We start from the raw sequence: 19,981 nt of genomic DNA on the forward strand, positions 1-19,981 counted from the left end.
ACACAGAAGTGATCGCTTCATCACTAGACGCGGGTTCAGCAGGGATGAAGGTTCGATTCATAGCTTGGTAACAGAATCTTATACATGCCAGAGACTGCAGGCCAAATCAGTGGGCCTAATCGTCCCGAAGAGCATTCAGTAATGTTTGGTCAATGTGATGACATTAGAGCTGGACTACAGGAATGTGGTGAGCATGTCCAGTGATTGTAGGGGTATCTGTGTGTGTGTTACCCCGCCGGAATAAGCTTGTCACCAGAGCTGGGCTCCAGGCCGAGGCTAGAGACAGGCTTCATTAGCTTTTTGGCTGATCTCTCTATGACGCATGCTGGGCTACATATCGGTTTTCTTTCCTCCTGCGTGGATGATGGCAAGAAACCCAGTGTGACGTCTTAAAATGTCTCGCTGCCCAAAACCCAAAGATATTCAGTTTATGGTAACATAAGATAAAGTTAAACATCAATTCAACAGTTTGTTTGGTGCTTTTGCTTGACAAATGACTTCATTGATCAAGTGTATATGATTATAGTGGTTGAGTTACTGTGACCCACTGCTGCAGTCACATCTGAGATTTCAGCAATATAAAAAACCCTCTTTTAATGGTGATACTTGTCTATTCAACCACTAAATGTTGCGTCAGCATCTCAAACCAAAACAAAAGGGCCCGCTGGCCACTGCTCACCTCCCTCATTTCATATTTCAGTTACAGTTAGGAAGGTATTTTACATGACAGCCAAAAACACCAAAATCCAGTCATGATAATTGGCTGACGTCTGCATTGTGAAACTTATTGCATGGTAGCCATGTGCTTTAAGTCAGCTGATCATGAGCCCACCGTGGTGATGAAAGTTTGTGTTGCCGTTCTCCTTTTCCGTTCTGCTGCGGCTGAGGTGGTAGAATAATTTGACAATGAAGTGGAGGGTTAGCAGTTTGATTCTCCTCTCTGGGCAAGACAGCAAACCCAGTTTAATCTCAGTGACAGGCCCACACCTTGCATGGCTCTGTCCTCTTAGTGGTTGCTTACTGGTCTTAATCTTCAAGGTTTAGTTTCCTGGACTTGGAATAATTCTAGTCCTGGACTAAAACGTTTTTCAGCGGGGATCCTTATCAACGTTTTCTTTTAGTCTTGAGCTAGGCTTAATACAAGCCTAGGACTGATACAAGCAAACGTGCTACATAAGAACTGTCCATTTACTACTCCTCTGCTCTCTGTCTCACTGTGTGTACAGTGCGATGGAAACAAGCACAAGCAAAAGAGAGCAAAACAACAGGATTCAGATAATCTGAAATGATGTGACTGCACAGAAAAAGATGGATAAAATACTTATTTGCTTCTTGGGAAAAATGCTGATTGCTCAGCCTCTACATTGTCTTTTCATTTTTAGTGTCATTCTGGTCTCTTTATGAAGACGTCCCAAAGAGAGGGACTCACATGCACTAGCATGTATAACCATGTTTTCCGTTCAGAACATCAAAAATGTTAACGTTTACCTTTGTGTGTGCAAGGAAAGACCATTTAAGGAGGACCAGATGATGACGTCTGTATTCTCTTTATATATTCCCTGCAGAGGGTACTCAAACCTCAGCAAAGTAAAAGACAAGGACCTCTAAGATTAGAAATGTGTGGCTCAATCCTTACTTTGTCAAGTTGACCTTGCGTTGCCGGTACTCCCTCAGTGCTCCACTCCTCTGCAGCTCCGTCCGTGTTGATACTACTGAAATAAAGCAATTGAAATCCATGGTTGTAATGTCATATTGTGTGAATATGAACAATATAAATAATATTGTTCATTTGCTTGTACATTTGTTTTGCTTATTTGTCAAATAATGGACCACAAGAGATAAGCCAATGAAGTATTACCTTAATATTGCCGAGAAATGTAAAATTATGTTCTTTGTTATTTTGAAAAGTAGCCATGGAAGAAAGGCTGAAAACTTGTTCACATTTTGTTTATGGCTTTAAGCGTTTTTTTGTATATTAATCAAATATTTCCATGTATGATTGTGCCAGTGCAATAAGTTATTGCACTTAGATTGTCCGAGTTTTTTTTTAATCATTATTTTTGCCTATTCCACTGGGACGCTTCCTTTAATAAAGCCAGAGACTACGTGGTTTTGGTTTTGTCCCAGGAGAAACTAAGAAAAACTAAAAAAAGAGAAAAAAAACGAAGCCCGTCCATATTTAGCGCTGCTCATGTGCTGTATTTTTGTACAGAAGTAACTCGCTGTGTTTGTTAATGATGGTTTCTAAATGATTTTGAAATAAATTGATCTCCAGTGGTAGAATGAGTGCAAATAGTTTTGTTTTTCTTTCTTTGAAAGGTTAAGAAATTTAACTCATGTCCACCACAATCATTTTCTGAAAGAGAAGGAGTTTGGTTTATTTGGGCTGTTTCTTTGGGTGAGTGAATGCTGGCTGTAGGATTGTATTTAACGGATAGATGGACAGCGACTTGTAAACAATTATTAAACCGACACATTGAAAAACCAAAAGTAGTGGCTCTATAGTTATAACTTTTGGAGCTACTTGGTGTTTTTGTCCCTTGTGAATTTGGGAGCAGCTGAAAACATTTCTTGAATAAACAATAAGAAATAATGTTGTGCAATGTTTTATGTTTTCAGCAGTAGCACAATAAAGAGAAAAGTAAAATTTTCAGACTCTAAAAACACTCAGCAGTGTACTGCATGATCACAACAGTGACCTACGAACTTTTCATACGGTATATGCAAAAAAAGCACTGACAGTAGAACCTATTGTTTAACTGTTTATCTATGGTCAGCTAGTTAAGAGTAGATCATATTTCTTCCATACAGAGAGAAATCATCTTTGTTGGTTTCTTGTTAAATTCAGAATCCGTTTAAAATGTGTCTCCTTACATAAAAAGTTCTGAACGATCAGACCTCATAATAGTTACCTCAAATCTCAAAAACATCAACATATTTCCATTTGAATGCATAAACATTCTGTCTTCTGTATCTCTTCTCTTTCTCCTCATTCCCAAACCAGTCACGACACATAGCTGCTCCTCCCTGAGCAGGGTTCTGCCGGAGGTCTCTTCCTGTTAAAAGGGAGTTCTTCCTCCCCGCTATTAGTAAATTGTTGTTCACATGGGATCATGTAATTGTTGTGGATCTCTCACTAAAATTGTAGGGTCGTTTCTTTATCTTGCAACATAAATAGCTCTTATGGTGATACAAGAAAAAAATGTAACTGAACTGAACATAAAATTACACGCATTTATTAACATAAATAGAAAAATACAATAGGTGCCTCTAAAAATGAAATAATTAACATTTTTAGTGATGTGTGTGTGCGAGTGTGGATGTGTGTCTTTCTGTCTTTCTGTGTTCTTGGGGTTGATATCCGATTCCATCCTTTTTCTCGCATCAACAGCGTCCAGATGGGATGCTCTGCCTAAGCCATTAGACTGAAAGTTAAGCCTAATAGTTTGAATGTGCTTTAAATACCTACAGGTGGTCAATCTAGCTGTAGCCAGAGCTAGAATAAACTGAGATGTAAGAAAATATAGAACCTCTTTTCACACAGATGTTCTTTGTTTTTGCTTTACAAGTATGAGACAAGACAGTGTTCAGGAAATCTTTTCTTATAAATGCTCCAAAATATCTTTCCTACACTGCAAAATCTCTGTGTGTAATCAATCCCCCCGTTATTACCCTTTGTTCTGAAAATCCTTCAGAGAAGGAGCAACCACTTAGAACAACTCTCATGTAAGAGGAAGAGAAAGCATGGCCAGGAAAAAAAGAATAAAAACAATTATAGAAAACCTGTGGCAATTCACATCATGCCACTGCTTTGGTCTTTGGCCTGGAAAAAAAGAAGAAAAAAACATTGCACTGAGGCACATCCATTTCTGTTTGCTCCCAGAAACAAATGCTAACTTTTCCACTGCGCCGCAACAGTTTACTGGAGCACTTCGATCACGTTACAATGGCAGAACTCATGAGACGCCTGCTGTCACCCAATAAAGCTTCCATGTCTAGCAGAGGAACTGGCAATCGTGAATACGAGAAAAACCGCTTCATTGCAGGCTTGCACATTTCAGACAAAGCATACAGATTTTTCAGAACAACGTAATAAGTAAAGTTTACTTAGACTAGAAAGTGCTCTTTAAAATTCTAAATGGTCTGCACTTATGAGGCACCTCTTAACCTTAGCAGTTCTACAAAGTGCTTTACAATGTGCTTCTCATTCACCCATTCACTCACACACTATTGGTGGCAGAGCTGCCATCCAAGCCTCTGGCCTCCCATCTGGTGTTTTCCAAAGTCACTTGGTCAAGTTGGAAATGCCTGGGATGGACCCTAAGATTAGAAGACAACCTGATCAAACTACAAACAGCATTAGGAAGCCTCATAGTGTTCTTACAATAGCACTACACAAAAGGACAGCAAACTCTAGTGTTACCATGCTTTTCAGTACCTTTTTACCTTCTTATCTTGTCTTTGACACCCAGCTCTAAAGTAAATCTTAAAGCCAATCACAAACTTTCTCCAATTAACTTGGTAGTTGTGTGATTCTGATGTTTTAATACTTTTTAAACAAAGTAAGTCTGTAGATCAGAACAATTTCAGTGTTTTTCCACTGCAAGAATATGGAAAATACAACATAATTCATCCTTGTTAACTGACCATTAATCACACAGCCCTATTAAAAAGAGAAAGACCCACAGAATAAAATGGACTGTGAGCGTAAGAGACATTGCCGCTGCCTTTGCACTTTGCTTCAGTCCAAAACACAGCTAGACGAGATAAATAAACACTTACAGAGAGGAAGAAGAGCAGCCTACTGTGCCCTTAGCAGCACTCGTTAAACCTAATAGGTCACGCTGCTCCAGCCAGGCTCCACTGACACCCCTAATAGAAGCCTGCATGGTTAAAGGACCATGAAGACCATTAGGGCACTTCAAAGTTCACCCCACTACATTAGGGCCCCGCTGATGTGGCAAAGAGGGGACAGATCCAATTCCTCATTCAGTACTTTATTTTTCCATCAGTTGACCTGTCAGTCAGTCTGCCCTAATAAACAAGTAGATGCCTGAGCTGCTCATTAAGGGCCATCGTTAGCCAGGCTAAGGCTGTAAATGAGTGCTTATATCAGCTTTCAGCAAAGATTTCTTATAGGTCATATTTTAGAGCTGGCACTTGCAGTGTTAAATGATCCCTTGGTTTGAAAAGAAAGCTGCTGCTTGCACTGTAAATCAAATTTCTGCACACATTTTTGGGCCAATGAAGAGACCCGCAAACTGTAAAGGACTGTAGCCGAAGCAAAAAGACGTGCAAGCTCTCCAGTAAAAGGCCTCACTCCTAACAGGCTTAGACATGCGAATTCACACCAGTCATGTTCACTGCTCTGAAACCAAAGGATACCGCGCTCAAATAAGGAGTTGTCATTGTTAATCTAAAGAAGCTGATTTGTTGATTCTGCCCTATGGGAAGTATAAGCAGCAGCAGTCCCCTGTTGTGGCTGTACATCAGTGCGGGGGAGTAGGCAGCAGAAGATAAATGTCCAGCAAAACATCCCAGCGAATAACTCATATTTATAATTTTTGACACACATAAGAAACTAATCCTCAAGAGGATAAATAATGAATGATCTAAGAGAACTGACATCTGTTTTTAAGTAGGCTCTACAACTAAAGAAGGAAAACTGACAAAGAGCGTGATCGAGAAATGTGATGATACTGCCTAGAATACATTTTGTGACTTGCTGTAGTATCCAATGAAAATTTTGCCTCACAAAAACAGAAATCACTGGGGCCCAAAATGTGTTGTGTCTGCACAAGAGCATGACATGTCACAGGTTATTGTGTTTGCAGTAGGAGATAAATGTTGCAGGAGGATATGGCTCACAGCTGAGATTAGAGAGGCGAGCGGGTGAAGCATATATACCTGCCTTCCCTGGGCTCCTTCTAATGGGGTCTTTGGCTATGAGCCAGCCTTTGCTATTACCTTTAACTGAACTATCATTGAGATCAGTTTCATGTCTTTTCATGCTCATACAGAACATCTGCAGTGTTGTAAATTTGCATTTACAGCAGTTATACCTGACGGCACATGTGTTTTCTACTTACTGTTACTGTCTGCAAGAAAGAAAAAGTGTTGAACTTTTTCAAAGGATCTAAACCAAGTATTATTCTCCTTGTTGACTTAATTAATTTCAATTAAATTATCTATCTATATATATATCTATATATATATATATATATATATATATATATATATATATATATATACATACATACATAAAGCGATAGATCTTTCAGTCCAATTCTACTTTTTCTACATAATCCATCATACAAAATGTAATCAAATGGAAAAGTCTCTTTTTTTAACTTGTTTTATCAGTTTTAATCTTTTAACTTTATGCATCAAGCAAAAATTTAATTATATGCAACATTCTCTGACTTGAATAAATTAGTTTAACATTTAAACCTATTCTCTGCACATTCCAGCACATAAAATAAAATATTTTTTGTGTTTACACTCACTCTTTCAAATAGATGCAAGTAAAACACAGCAGGAAATAAATAAAGTCAAAGACTCAGCGGTCCTGTCGCTCTATTTTCACCTGTAAAGCAGGACTGCGGTAGGCGGAGGTTTACCCTGGTGCAGGTGTGCCGCGGTCAGTTGAAGAATCCGCGAGTTTCTCTGTGAATTTCCCATTAAGTTGTAGCGCACTCGGTGCTTGCTCGAAGTTTAGGGGTTTTTTTCGCTGTAAAAAGAAATTTTCTTCCCATGCACGATGGACGCTAATGTTTTTGTCACTTTTTATGGAATCAAACTCAAAGTAAGGTCAGTACTTCCACGCTTTAAACGCTGCACGCTCATACTCTCTCCCACAATTGATATGTGATCCATTGTTGATCTGCACACAGCTGTTGTCACTAACGGCGCACTCGCTTACGTCACTGTCGTGAGACATTCTCGCAAAAAATCACGGTTTTAGTAACGCAGTAACGCAGCGTTCCTACGGGAAAGTAACGGTAATCTAATTACCGTTTTTGCAATAGTAATCCCTTACTTTACTCGTTACTTGAAAAAAGTAATCAGATTAACGCGTTACTGCCCATCTCTGTACATATATATATATATATATATATACATATACATATATATATATACATATACATATATACATATACATATACATATATATATATACATATATATATATATATATATGTATATGTACAAATCAAAACAACGGTGCCTCAAGGTGCTTTATCCTACAATAATAGAGAGAAAACTCCAACAATCAGACAACTCCCTATGAGCAAGCTCTTGGCAAGAGTGGTAAGGAAAAACTTCCTTTTAACAGGAAGAGACCTCTGGCAAATATGGTGTAAGGGAGGCAAAGGTTAGGGGAGGGACACGGGACAAACTCAGCACTTAGTACTCAAGTGGGATTATTGTCAAAAATGGAGATTCCCAACTAATGGGCCACAATTAGTCCTGCTAACAGTCACTGCCAGGCTACAAAGAAACAATATAATTTGACAAAAAGACCCTCAGAAGATACAGAAAAGGCTCTCCTGTGAACTTAACCTTGGCAGAGTCTCTCTTTGCTGCATTTTCTCATCTCCACATGTCCAGCAACAACACACAGTCTTTTATAGGTATGCAACACAACAATCTTTCTCAAACCAAAATTTGAATGTTGTCATGAAAACTTTGGTGAATATAGGAAGTAATCATCATGAAAGACAGTAAATAATAACTTTATTTACTATTAAATAATAATAAAGTTAAATTTCCATTCACACGTTCTTCCAAGGTTTATTTGTGCAATAGCAGCAACAAATTTGCCAACTTCCGCTTATCCAATTCAGGGTCATGGCTGCCGTCACAGGTGAGAGGCGGGGTAGACCCTGGACAAGTTGCCAGTCTGTCGCAGGGCTACTTTGCCAACTCGAAAAAACAAAACTCCCGATTGAAAGCCTAAACGAAGGCCCAGGTGAGAGCAAGCATACTTGGAAAGGAAAGCACAGTACACATGCGCTGGGTTGTCTTCAGCCATCAGCTGATGGTGGCCACGAAACACGCCACGGTCAGAAGCTGCTTGACAGCCATCTCTGTGGTCTGTAACCATGGAGATGGCCTGGCTGCAGTTCCCATCCTTCACTGGCTCTCACTAATAAAATCTAGTTTATTACAGTGTGGAAATGTCTAGTGTGGCTTTTTGACATGCTAACATAAATATAGAGGCAAAGGATTTAAAGTGGTACTGGCACGTGGGCGTAGGTTTGGGCAGGCTAAAAAAGAGATGAACAGCATCAATGTAAAAAAACTGGGTTAGTGGGTTAAACCAGCACTCATGTACTGTTATAGGGACTGTTAAGACACAAGAATAAAAGTGCATATTTGCAGAAGCATTACACTGGAAGAACAGCCTGGTTGGGTTTATAACAGCAGCTTTTTGCATTTACTAGACACGTGTTGTAGAACATGAATAATACGACGGATAAAACATGCTTCGACTGTGAGCTGGCATGCTGTAGCCATGAATGACTCACTGTGGTGATTGCTGTAGTTTTTTACTCTGCCTGAGTCAACATACTGAAAGCCTGACTGCAAGTTCCACCCCAACACCCTTCAAGTTTGCTATCAGCCTGTGTTTTTAACCCCTCTACGTCTTCGCTCTGGAGCAGCCTTTCGTCTCTCCGCTCAGCAATATGCTTCCAATTATGAATCCTGTGTATATGGGGATAGTAAAGCGTTCTTCTGATTTATTACGCGCTCAAGCTCAGTTTTGTTCAGTGCATTTGCACATGGATCCCTCCTGCTGCAGGGCTCAAAGGTCAGACATACACAACAATTGACCTCTCGAGGACTCATGTGCGCTGTGTCACTCTGGATGTGATTGACAGGCAGAGATGATGGCTCAGCAGCGAAAGCCAAGAGGCCGACGCAAAAGCTGCCAAGCGCTGCATTAGCCTCACGTTGTGTGGAAACTTTGGAACGCAGAAACACAAGACAAACAGTGAAACAAAAATAAAACAAACAAAAAAACCCCGACAATGATACTAATCCCAAGGAGGCTCCAGCACTCACTATCACCAGATTCATGGCCGGCCACTAAACTTTATTTTTCTCATTTGTAACCATAGAACACTTTGCGGTCCTCTCACATGGGTTTGCTGGGGCCATCTATTTGTAGTCATCTGTCCCACGGACTGAAAACACATGCTCCACAAGTGAGTCACAGATCTCTCAAGCCAGTGGTGATGCTTGGCCTGAGAAGCAACTCATCCCCGTAGACTAATTTCCCGGCCTTTCTCGCTTACTTCCTGTTTCATGTTGGGCCGTAGGCACCGCATTGTGCGTCACAAGTGCGGCCTGGTCAAGTCCAAAACTGCTGTTTCTGTGGGACAGTTCTGATGTGCTATACCACAACACTGCACAGGGACCTAGAGCATTACCGAAGCTATTATGCTGTCATATGCATTTCCTAGATCCTTACATTTCTATGAGGGTTTTTGTGGATAGATGTGAATCATCTCCCGTGGTATAGTTTCTGCTAAACTGTCCTCAAGGGCTTCTTGTTGAGCACTTCAGCTCTGCACCGGATGTAACACCTTTCACACTGGATCAGCAAAACACAAAAGAGAAACCCAAGTTTTATGTTAAAGAGTGGGTTATTACATGCAGGAAAACGACTCTCTGATTCCACTGGGAAGCTAACCACCCATAAATCACCAAGCAATGAAAGTTTCCTCTCCAAACAGAGGGCTAAAACAAACTGAACATGGAACCCCTCGGCCTCACCTCACCCCCATCCTTCACTCCTTCGCTCTCCTTCCCGGTAGGAATTTTTATGAGGAAAGAAGATATGCGGCGGTGCAAACATACACTCGAGCAAAGAGGTAACTGCTACGACATCAATCCTTTAAGATGACCCTTTACTATAACAAACCGAATAAATAAACAAATAATAATAAATAACTCTAACAATATTTTAAGACCTTTTAGGTTCTTAATCAGTAATGAATGGACTTCAAATCCAACCCCAGTAACTCATAACTGGAGAACAAAGGCGTATTCTCAAATAATGCCTTACAGGGTTTTGTTCTTCTATTAGAAAATCCAAAAGTTCTGGCAGCACCAATTAATATGGAAAATAATCACACACTAAAAGCAGTTTTTTCTTAAAACCACAAACTGTCAATTCATTTCACTAACTCAAAGCAAAAATGTTTCTTTTGGTGTTCTTCCCTTGTATGAAAGAACTCTCAAATGGAGATCAAAGATGCCAGATTTTGAATTTCAGCTGGTTTTAGTTTGATTTCATGGGTCCAAATGTGTGTCGAGCTATGATATCCCAGAGGCAGAACAGCAGAAGGATATCACAATAAATGTCACAGTACACTGTCTCCCGCGACTTTGTGCAGTGCTTTTTGGAGCCTCATTAACATATAACGATGTGACCCGAGCGTGCTGCAGAGAGTAAACACCCATGATGGGGAAGCGCTGCTGAACACCTGTAAGGCTTCACTGCTGAGATCCTGAGCAGATCCGAACATTTCAAATGACAGCAAAGGGAGTGGAGGGGGCACAAGCATACACAAACTGCTACTGGTGCTTAAGTCATTAACAGAAGGTCAAATGCAAAACGTGCTTAAAGCACCACATTGTTTAAATTTGCTTCACAGTCATGTCATGTTTGCAGGATTAAAACAATCAGGCCTCTTGAGAGGTTTTTCACTGTTTACAGATCTGATGAAATGTTACACTTTAACACATCCACTGGCGATGCTGCGTTTTGTGGCGATCCCTTATGCCATTTTAAAATACAAAACAACCTAATCTATAGACATTAAAGATGACAGATTTACACTCTGGGATCGACGTTAAAACACTCGCTACACAAAAGACCCTTCTTGTTCATGCTTAAAGAAGAAAATGTAGCCTCAAGAGAAGTGCATGGAGCAGGAGTAGGAATGCTACTGCCCTCATGTGGTGAATTAAGTCCCTGCTGCCTTAAAATAACCACAATTTTAAATAAATTGGCGTTATTCACAACTAATTTAACATCTACAGTGATGCGTAAAAGTGAATTTATTGGAACACGTGCAAAAATAAATGGACATAAGACACAAATGGAGTTGGAACAATTATTAATTAAAAGCTCTTCTTCTCTCAGCACAACCTGCTGACGCGTGTGAGGTAATCACCCTTTCAGCTAAATACATTTGGCATTTTTGTAACAAGTGGTAAGTAAAAAAAAAAAGTGCCCCAAAGTGCAAATACAAATGGGTTCTTTGTTAATTTTTTAAAAAGTATCTATTCCTTGGGTTTGGTTCCCTTTTGCTTGAATAATTTATCAGTCATTTCTCTGATAATGTTCAGTTACAAGAAATGGACTGAAAATGAGTGAAAAAGCAGCCAATGCCCTAAGAAACTTTCAGAAAGCTCAGAGAACTATTGATCAAGAGTACTTTCAAAATGACAAGAAAGTCTGGCTTGAAAGCAACACATACATTAAATTCCTTAAATACTGCAGAGTGAATAATAATGCTGCGGTTTCCAAAACCTCCAAAATAACATCCCGGTGAGCTCTAATAATTGAACTTGGACTGATTCAGTTTGGCAACAATTCACTTAACACCGATGGTTACTGTTTGGGACCATTTTTTAATGCCTTTGGCATTTCTGGAACAAGAAACGAAGCTGTACATTCTTCTTTTATTTGAGGTGGCAGTAATGAGCTCCAGTATATGGTAATGAGGCAGCGAAACTAAAAGAAGTCAGCTGGTCATTGTTTGGTACACCTTGAGCTTAACAATTATTCATGCATGTGTAAAAGTGCACTCTTAATAGGGTCATTAGGAAAATTGTGATCATATGTTGGGTCGGGTTGAGTTTTTGAGAGACTGTGAACAGTGTAAATGGTTTATAAAGAAAGGATGAACACAAATTATACATACAATTAGAAATGATAGATTGTATAATAAGACTGAATAACAAACCAGGTTAAAAATTAGAGTACTTTTCAACATGCTCTGATTGGCATGTAAAATGATACGATGCCTCATTTAGAACTAAAGTAAGTGAGTGCTGCAGTAACCCACTGTACCATTAACATGACTATAATATTATGAGCTGCTATATATTCATTTTTGCTGTAAAACTAGCCAAATGACAAAGACGAATGACAAACCTAATGTTGGTCATCCATTTTTTCTTAAAAAAAGCAAAAAAGCAAAAAAACCTCACATCACGCAGATAATCGTAATCACACTGGATATACAGTCTGTGTGTGGCATTCCCGTCTTGCCCTGGGGAATCCCAAGCACAGATTAGTGAGGATGATTTAAAGTATTAAAGTATGGATGATATAACCTGCATCAGTTCATTTTGCTTTAGTTGCTAAATCCAGTTATAAAGTATGCTATATTGTCACATATATACTGTAGGATGCCTGCAGTAGATGACTGTAGGCAGCTGTGTTATGTTGAGGTTAATCCAATCGTTTAAAGTGAAGCAAATACTGATTTTCTTCATGTTTGGCAAATCTAACCTTTTATTAAGAAAATCAGTCTCAGTTAAACAACAACATATGACATATTATACTATTTATTTAGCAAAACCTACACCGGCATTCAAAAGCAGCATGTAATAACTACAATCCTGCTGCGTCTATAGGAATTAAGAGGGTGAGTAGCAGCTGGGTTCTGCTAATTGTATGCATCATCACCAGGAAGTGTGAACATCTCTGTAAAAGCTGAAATTTGAACCATTTGCTGATCTGCAGCATTCAGGTGTGGTGGTAATAAAATCCCAAAAAGGAAATAAATCATATCTTAGTTGACATACGAGACCAAAGTGGAGATGTTTGACCAAGATGCACAGTGCTGTGTTTGATAAAAATCAAAAGCAAATCGGCACAAACACTTTGTGCCAACTGTCAAGCACGATGGTGCAGGGTGCTTGATTTGTGCTTGTTTTGCGGTCTCTGAACTCCTCTGTGAACCAAAGAACGGGATAACTATCCCAACCACATCAGAAAATCTACAGCAGAATGGCTTCAAAACACCAGAGTTATGTTTAAATAACTATATGACATGATGTGATGTGTCATTTGTTTCATCTCAAGTTGTATTTACCTAATTTTAAGACCTGCTAAGGACTTTTTCATTATCTACAAACGGAATAGAATAGTCATTTTGTTAAGTGCAACAAATTTTAGACTGGCATCTCTCCTATGATCATCAGAGTGTTATCAGTTCAAGTTATTATAGCGTATGAGTGGGGGGTTAAAGGGGTTTAAAAAAAGCGGTTCCTTCCTGGCCTTCTTCCTAAGATAGTTAGCTCTATTGCTATCACACGCTGTGTACTCTATTATCTCCTGATATGTAAAACCTGAGAATTGACAGAGGGTGCCATTTCTTTGTACCTCCTTATTTTGTTCTTTGTTTGGTTTCAGTAAAAGGTTTTCTGCTGTCATCATGACAGCTGAGGAGCTGAAGCCTGGTTAATTTTTTTTTATTTTAGATGGAGAAGAATTCTAAGTGACATCAACAGAGCCAAGAACCACAAAAGGTTGGTGCAACTGTTGAGCTGAAGCTTGAAATTCGACTACTTGTTAGACAAAAGACAGATTCAGTGTGGGCATTTAAGAAGACAGACAGATTTAAACATGCAAAGAACTCTTTACCTTTTTTGACAGTGGAGGTAAAGAGCAAGGGGTGAATCTGAGAGACACTGTACATTCGTGCTGTAGCAGCTTGTTAGGAGATAAAGGCTCCCTGAAAACAAAACCTGCTTTTTGACCTTTTTAACTCTAGGGGAGGGGTGGGGGCTAATTCATAAACTAAACATTCTGCTGTAGTCAATAAAACATGAAGCTAACCCATAACTCATCAGGAACGCGTTTACTGAGATCATCAATCAAAGGAGCCAAAGGGTTGTTTTCCCAGAGATTTCTTGTTGTAACCAGAGGCGTCGCCCTCTGCTGGCTGTAAGAGAGACTGAAGACTTTACAGGCATCACCTCGCTTTTCAAACGATTAAGTTATGTCCACCTCTCAGAAATGTTCTACAATGTGAACCCTTTCAAGTTGACTTCAACATTAAATTGCTGTTACAGAATTCTTCCATAAATTCAGGATTCTCTCAGCGCCATCTGTCTTCTGCACAAAGTCTGTGGGAACCAGCATTTACAAGCCACAAAATACAGCCTATGTACTTTGCACAATCGGTTTGCTTGCATATGCAAATAGAAAGATTAACTGTTAGTAGCACAACCCTCAAACACTATAGCAAGCTAACAAGCAACACACAGCAGGAATGAGGTTGCAAGCACTACTCTAAAAATAATATTTATGTTACAGAATAAGCATTTTTGCTTCTCTTTGGATATCACTTACCAGTTGCTATGATCTTGTGTTTTCCCCTCCAAATGGCTACATTTTGCTGAAAATGTGGATTTGTTACTAAATGTCAAACAAAGCCATACTTGGGTTTTTAGTAGGCTTTGTCATGCACGCTGTTTGGAGGGAGTATGCAAAAAGGTATGCAGTAAAAAAAAGAAGATGAAAAAAAGACCACATTTAAATAACTAAATAAATAAAAAATAAAAAATAGGATGGCAAAACAAGTGAAAATTCATGTATGTAGGAACTAACCTTCATTTTTACCCATGTTAAACAGTTTTGTGTCTTTTCAATTTCCATCGGTTTCTTTGCTCTGAATACTAATGCAAATTCCACAAATGAAGGGTTTCATTTTCATCCCTACCATGCTTTTTTGTTGCATTGCATGCCTCCCCTTTTTTTCCTTTGATGTATTCTTCTGCCATTTTCTGAGGCTGCTGCAATAGATCAATGTCCACAGGCATTTCTAATCAATACCTTTACTTTTTTTTGCAAATAAAATCAATGCACTCCAGCAATATGGTTGAGATTGATTTCGTTACAAAAGCTACACCCGGAGTCATATAAATATATATGGACACTAAAGGCTAATGGCATTTTCTTATGGTTTGGCTATTCAGCAAATAAAACCCCTTCTTTGTTTCCAGACTTCAGTAGCACAGAAGAATAATTTCATGTGGGAAATGTGTAACAGTCACATGTATCCTATAAATGATCATAAATGTGACATAAGCTCTTAAAAGTTAAGCTAGTTAGTGATCTAGACTTGATAAGCAATAATCTTTTAACAAACACTTGTTTTTAATTATCCTGTGATGCAATATCATTACTTACCAGTGTCTTTATAAACGGGGTCGAGCTTTCATTTAAAAAAAGAAAACGAAAATGGTGTGAAATTGTGCAACTAGCTTGAGAAAACACACGGGAAGGGTCAGGTAAAATGCCATTTATGTAACTTACTTTTCAAGAATCTAATACAAAGGCATACACATTTCACCACCAAGAACCACATATAACCACTAATGCAATAAAACATCACCATACAAACAGGAAAAAAAGAATTAGAGTAGTTGGCTTTGAAGCTTGGGAGAGATCACGGAGAGCCACAAGCTCACATGCATACAAATAGGCTCATACACATTCATAAAGAGCATTCAGTATATACACACACACACACACACACACACACACACACACACACACACACACACACACACACACACACACACACACACACACACACACACACACACAAATAAACAGAGCTTATATAATACAGCATTGAAGAAGTGTGGCTGTAAAAAAGGCATGTGGAGGAAGGGAGGTTATTACATTATACAGTATGAAAGGGGAAAGGATAACAGCCAGAGTTTACAAGAAACACATTTTTCATTTTTACAGTCAAGCCAACTTTACTTAATATAAATATTCTTCATCCAAAAGTCAGTGCAGTGCCTTCTGCTCAGGCTTCACCTGGTCCTCATCCCCGGTCCACTTTACACCCAATCTGCTCAAGACCTGGTCCACAAATTACCCTTTCCACACAAATCTTTTTTTTCTTTTTTCTTTTTTAAACATCAGTTTTCTCTCTAGTCTAGTCTCAATGCAATGTGTGTCTCTCTATGTCTGTGTGTGTGTTTGTATATTTTTTTAATCACCCAGTACCTCAAAAGTCCAGCTGTGAAGTACAAGAGTTTGTTTTTCTACCAATTAGCCAATAGAAAAAGAGATCCACAAAATTTACAAATGTCCTTTTTTTTTTCTTCTTTTCTCCTGAATTCCCTTTTTGTTTTTTAGAGAAAAAAAAAAAAGAAGTTCGTGGATGGAGCAGCTCTACTGGATTCCCCTGAAGAGACACATTGCAAAAACCATGGCAAAAAGCTGAGGAAAGAGGGAAAGAAAAAGAAATAATGAGCACACATACAGAAAATCCCTCCCTCCCAAATTGTTAATAGAAATAAATACACTGTACTGTCCAATATTCACCTCATTTTAAAAACCACTATGTTCTGTGATACTGAATTTTAGCACAAGGTGGCGATGTTGCTATTCAAAAAGCATAACACTGGCATATTCAGGCAAATAGCCTTGGGTTAAAGCAGCCTTGCAAATTTTCTAAAATGAATATTCAGAATACACTGGAGGCAAAAAAAAAAAAAAAAAAAAAAAAAAGGTTGCATATTTTAAAACTTGCTCATACCTCTATGGTTAGCACCACTATGGCCAGGGCTCCAGCCACATAGATGTACAATTCGAAGTAGTCAACTACTGCAGAGTAACAACCCTGTGGACACAAAGACGTGACACTCAGCAGAGAATCAATAGGCTATAAACTTGCAGAATTACAGAGACAATTAAAGTAACATCACAGCTTCAACTGAGTGAGAGTCTGAACAAAGGCCTGACTGAATGAGTGGGAAGGAGGGCCTCCAGCCTCACTGGCTTTTAATGAGAGCTCTTTGTGTGAATGAACAGAGCGAGGCACACACGGTGGATATCTCTCATTGTTCTAATGGGCTGAAAAACAACAGGTGGAGACTGCAGTAAAAAAGCTCTTCCTATCAGCTTTCACTGTAATTACACTCAAGGCTTCCTTTGTGCACATGGAAGCCATGTGAGCAGGGATGTGGGCATGCACGTGTGTGTGTGTGCGTGTGTATATATCTCACACAAAACACACGCACACATCCACACACATACATAGCGCTGTTGTCTCTGTGCTCTACCACACAGTAAAATGGTCTTCTGTGACACCCAAAACACAGAAAAGCACTAATCAGCCATGGAGGAGTCAGCTAGTCCCTGGATGTCACCCCTCAACCGTCTTCAGCTCTAATTAAGCCTTGAGGAGGTTTAGAAGAAGGAAGTGAAAGTGAGAGAGAGAGAGAGAGAGAGAGAGCGAGAGAGAGAGAGGTCTTGACATGGTGGATGTGAAAAGTTACCTTATTATTACGGAACATCATATTGCCCGATAAGCACTGCTCCTGGCTGGTATAGGCTGACTCGGCAGTCTGAGCGGCACGCTGGCAGCAGGCTTCTGGCACCACATGATTTTGGTTCATCATCCTGAACATGCTTTCCTTAAAATCCTCTGGGCTGTTCACCCCACAGCAGTCAAACTGAGAGGAAGGAGAAGAAGAAGAAGCCCTTATTGTTAAGCGCCCATTTGCGCACTGGCCTGTGGTCCACTGTGTGCGTGCTGCAATCCAGCATGAATATTGACCTAAATGTCTCGGATTTATCTATAAAATATAGCCCTGGCTGTTAACCTTAACGTTTCCACAGACTGTTTGGTGGAAAGGGTGAGTCGGTAAAAGCTGCATTACGTCAGCTCTCTGCCATGTGTGCGGTGGTCTTACTGTAGTCATGATGGCGTTCCATGTGGAGGTGAAGACGTCGCTGTTATTGTAGCCCTGATAATGTTTCTTCAGCTCTTTGGTGAAGTACTCTCTGGTCAGCTAAAGCGAAGGCGCACGTGTTAGCGTCACACAGATAACATCGGTTACTTCGAATGATTTCACTGAATTCTGGGTTGGGCTGAGTGTCATTTATATTAGGGGACTGCGCTAACTTAACACATTAAAGTCTTCTCAGGGAAATCTGGTGGTGCTACGGCAAAATCTAGTGGTGTGGAGTTACAAAGAAGTGAGCTCACCAGCAATCTGCTCCTCATATGTGTTTGGGGCTACAGACTCGAGGCTAGATTAGGCCAAATCTTTGTGGTCACACGCCTAATGAGTAATGTACCAAACAGGTTTTGACATGGAGAATTAGAGTGCATCTTTGGTTGCTGAATAGAATTTGATCCCAATTTTTAACTGTGCATCACAAGCACAACATTGTTATAGGAATGCAATGCTATAAATACAAACACTTGTGCAATACCTGAACACCGTCAAAAGAAATTTTCAGAATCATGATTTAAATTAGCAGCTGTCAGGTCCGGAAGTACAAAATGTAAGAATCTGAGCCCTTGCGTTTTGACACTCAGCCCAACTGCAGACTTGTGATCAAAGGTGGGGTGAACTTTTTAAGAAACTTACATGCTCCCGGAATATGAAGGCTAGGATGGCAGCAGCCAGCTCTGCTAAGAAGATCAGGAGGATGAGCATGAAGAACTGCAGTAAGACAAAAGGAAAAAGGAAAGGGTCAGAAAGAGTATGACAAGGTAGATGAGAGTGAAGACAAAAAAGTGCATGTTCATGTGTTTAAAAAAGAAAAAGAAAGGAAAGTGAAAAATCGCATTTTGGTGGTGCTCACTTCACTCAGCACAAAGACAGCATACAAAAGCATTTTGCTCTTTTGGCTTTCTGTTTCAAGACTGACAGAGAGAATAATCAACACACACACACACACACGAGCGAGTGGTAACACAGCTATGTTTCGACTTTGTCAGCCAACTCACAAAGAGGAGCAGACACTTGTTTTCACGGATGGCTCCACAGCAGCCCAGGAAGCCGAGGAGAAAGAGCATGCCTCCCATACCAAGGATGATGTAGACACCGGTGAATAGCAGGGGGTTGGTTGCTACGATTTCCCTGAACCCTGTGGGGTCCACCAGTACCCACACTCCCACTCCAAGGAGGAAAGAGCCCCCCAGCTGATAACGACAAAAGGCAAAGAGTACATTACTTAGACAAAATAGAAATCGACAATTCAGAAGATATAGTAGCTTTGTATCCCCAGCAACTCAAAAGATTCAACCAGAGGTCATACGGTGACTTTTTTTCTCCACTGTTAGCTATGCAAATACCACAGAGGTTGGAGGTAAAGCTAAAATAAAAGGCTGGGTATCTACAGAGCCACAGTACCTCAGTGGGGGTAAGGGTGGATAAATCTACCCCCTTGAACTACTCCTCCCAGCCTCCCCACCTGCTAAAGAAATGCAATGAGCTTCCATCCTTTCCCATCCTCCCTTTAATAAAATCCTCTCTGCAGCCACTGTGGGGTGACTCATGTGATTAAGAAAAGAAGATATTGAGTCAGGGGGAATAGATCTGAGCTTCCAACATTTTTACCCCAATCCCCTTCTTCCTGTCACCTGGGGTTTGTGCAAATGATAGCCACTCTGTGGTACGAGGAGAAGAAGCAGCCATTTTCAAGGCACTGGGCTTTAAAAGAAATGCTGCTGAGTTACACGAGTGTGAAACGGCCTTAGATAGACACACTTAAAAAAAGAATAATAAAAAAAAGAAAGCTGTGAAAAGTAGTTGTTACAGTGATGCCGACAGTCAAGTTCATTCTTTGCTCTGCTGGTTGCATTATTACCCCAGCCTTGAGCAACCTCATCTAAACAGAGACTAAATGGTTTGGTTGTGCTTAATAAAGCAGGAAAAGAGACAAACCTTCTTACTCTGACCCTCCCCCGCTTTACGGCTTCAGACTAACAGGATTACCCTTGATTGTCTGATCAAGACCGATAAACTCAGGTGCCAGTCACAAACTCCACATGGCACAATGTGCCTCAGATGTGTGTCAGCACACTAAAATTTAATCAAAAGAGAATTTGATAGAATCAAGATTGCCTCATCTAATGAAATGCAAATGTGGCTCCATTAGTCAGTCAGGCAGGGAGCACGCAGAAGCCCTTCT

At 39.9% G+C, this 19,981-nt stretch overlaps 1 protein-coding gene across 3 annotated transcripts in view; it reads right to left on the reverse strand.

Moving 5' to 3' along the window:
- Positions 1-15,320: 15,320 nt before the first annotated feature.
- tspan18b (tetraspanin 18b) overlaps positions 15,321-19,981 on the reverse strand; it is a 36,797-nt gene continuing 32,136 nt past the window's right edge. For all 3 annotated transcript variants that reach the window (XM_085462168.1, XM_085462169.1, XM_085462170.1), the window contains exons 4-9: positions 18,795-18,989; positions 18,433-18,507; positions 17,749-17,847; positions 17,332-17,508; positions 16,590-16,673; positions 15,321-16,270 (exon numbers count right to left, since the gene is read on the reverse strand). In XM_085462168.1, coding sequence (XP_085318294.1) covers positions 16,223-16,270; positions 16,590-16,673; positions 17,332-17,508; positions 17,749-17,847; positions 18,433-18,507; positions 18,795-18,989 — 678 coding nt within the window. In that variant the 3' untranslated portion in view covers positions 15,321-16,222. The remainder of the gene's footprint in view (positions 16,271-16,589; positions 16,674-17,331; positions 17,509-17,748; positions 17,848-18,432; positions 18,508-18,794; positions 18,990-19,981) is intronic.

This window comes from Copadichromis virginalis, linkage group LG7 (assembly GCF_057382275.1).
Source record: "Copadichromis virginalis isolate Kocher_CV1m ecotype Utaka linkage group LG7, C_Virginalis_male_GT1.1, whole genome shotgun sequence".
In the NCBI taxonomy this organism is placed as follows: Eukaryota; Metazoa; Chordata; class Actinopteri; order Cichliformes; family Cichlidae; genus Copadichromis; species Copadichromis virginalis.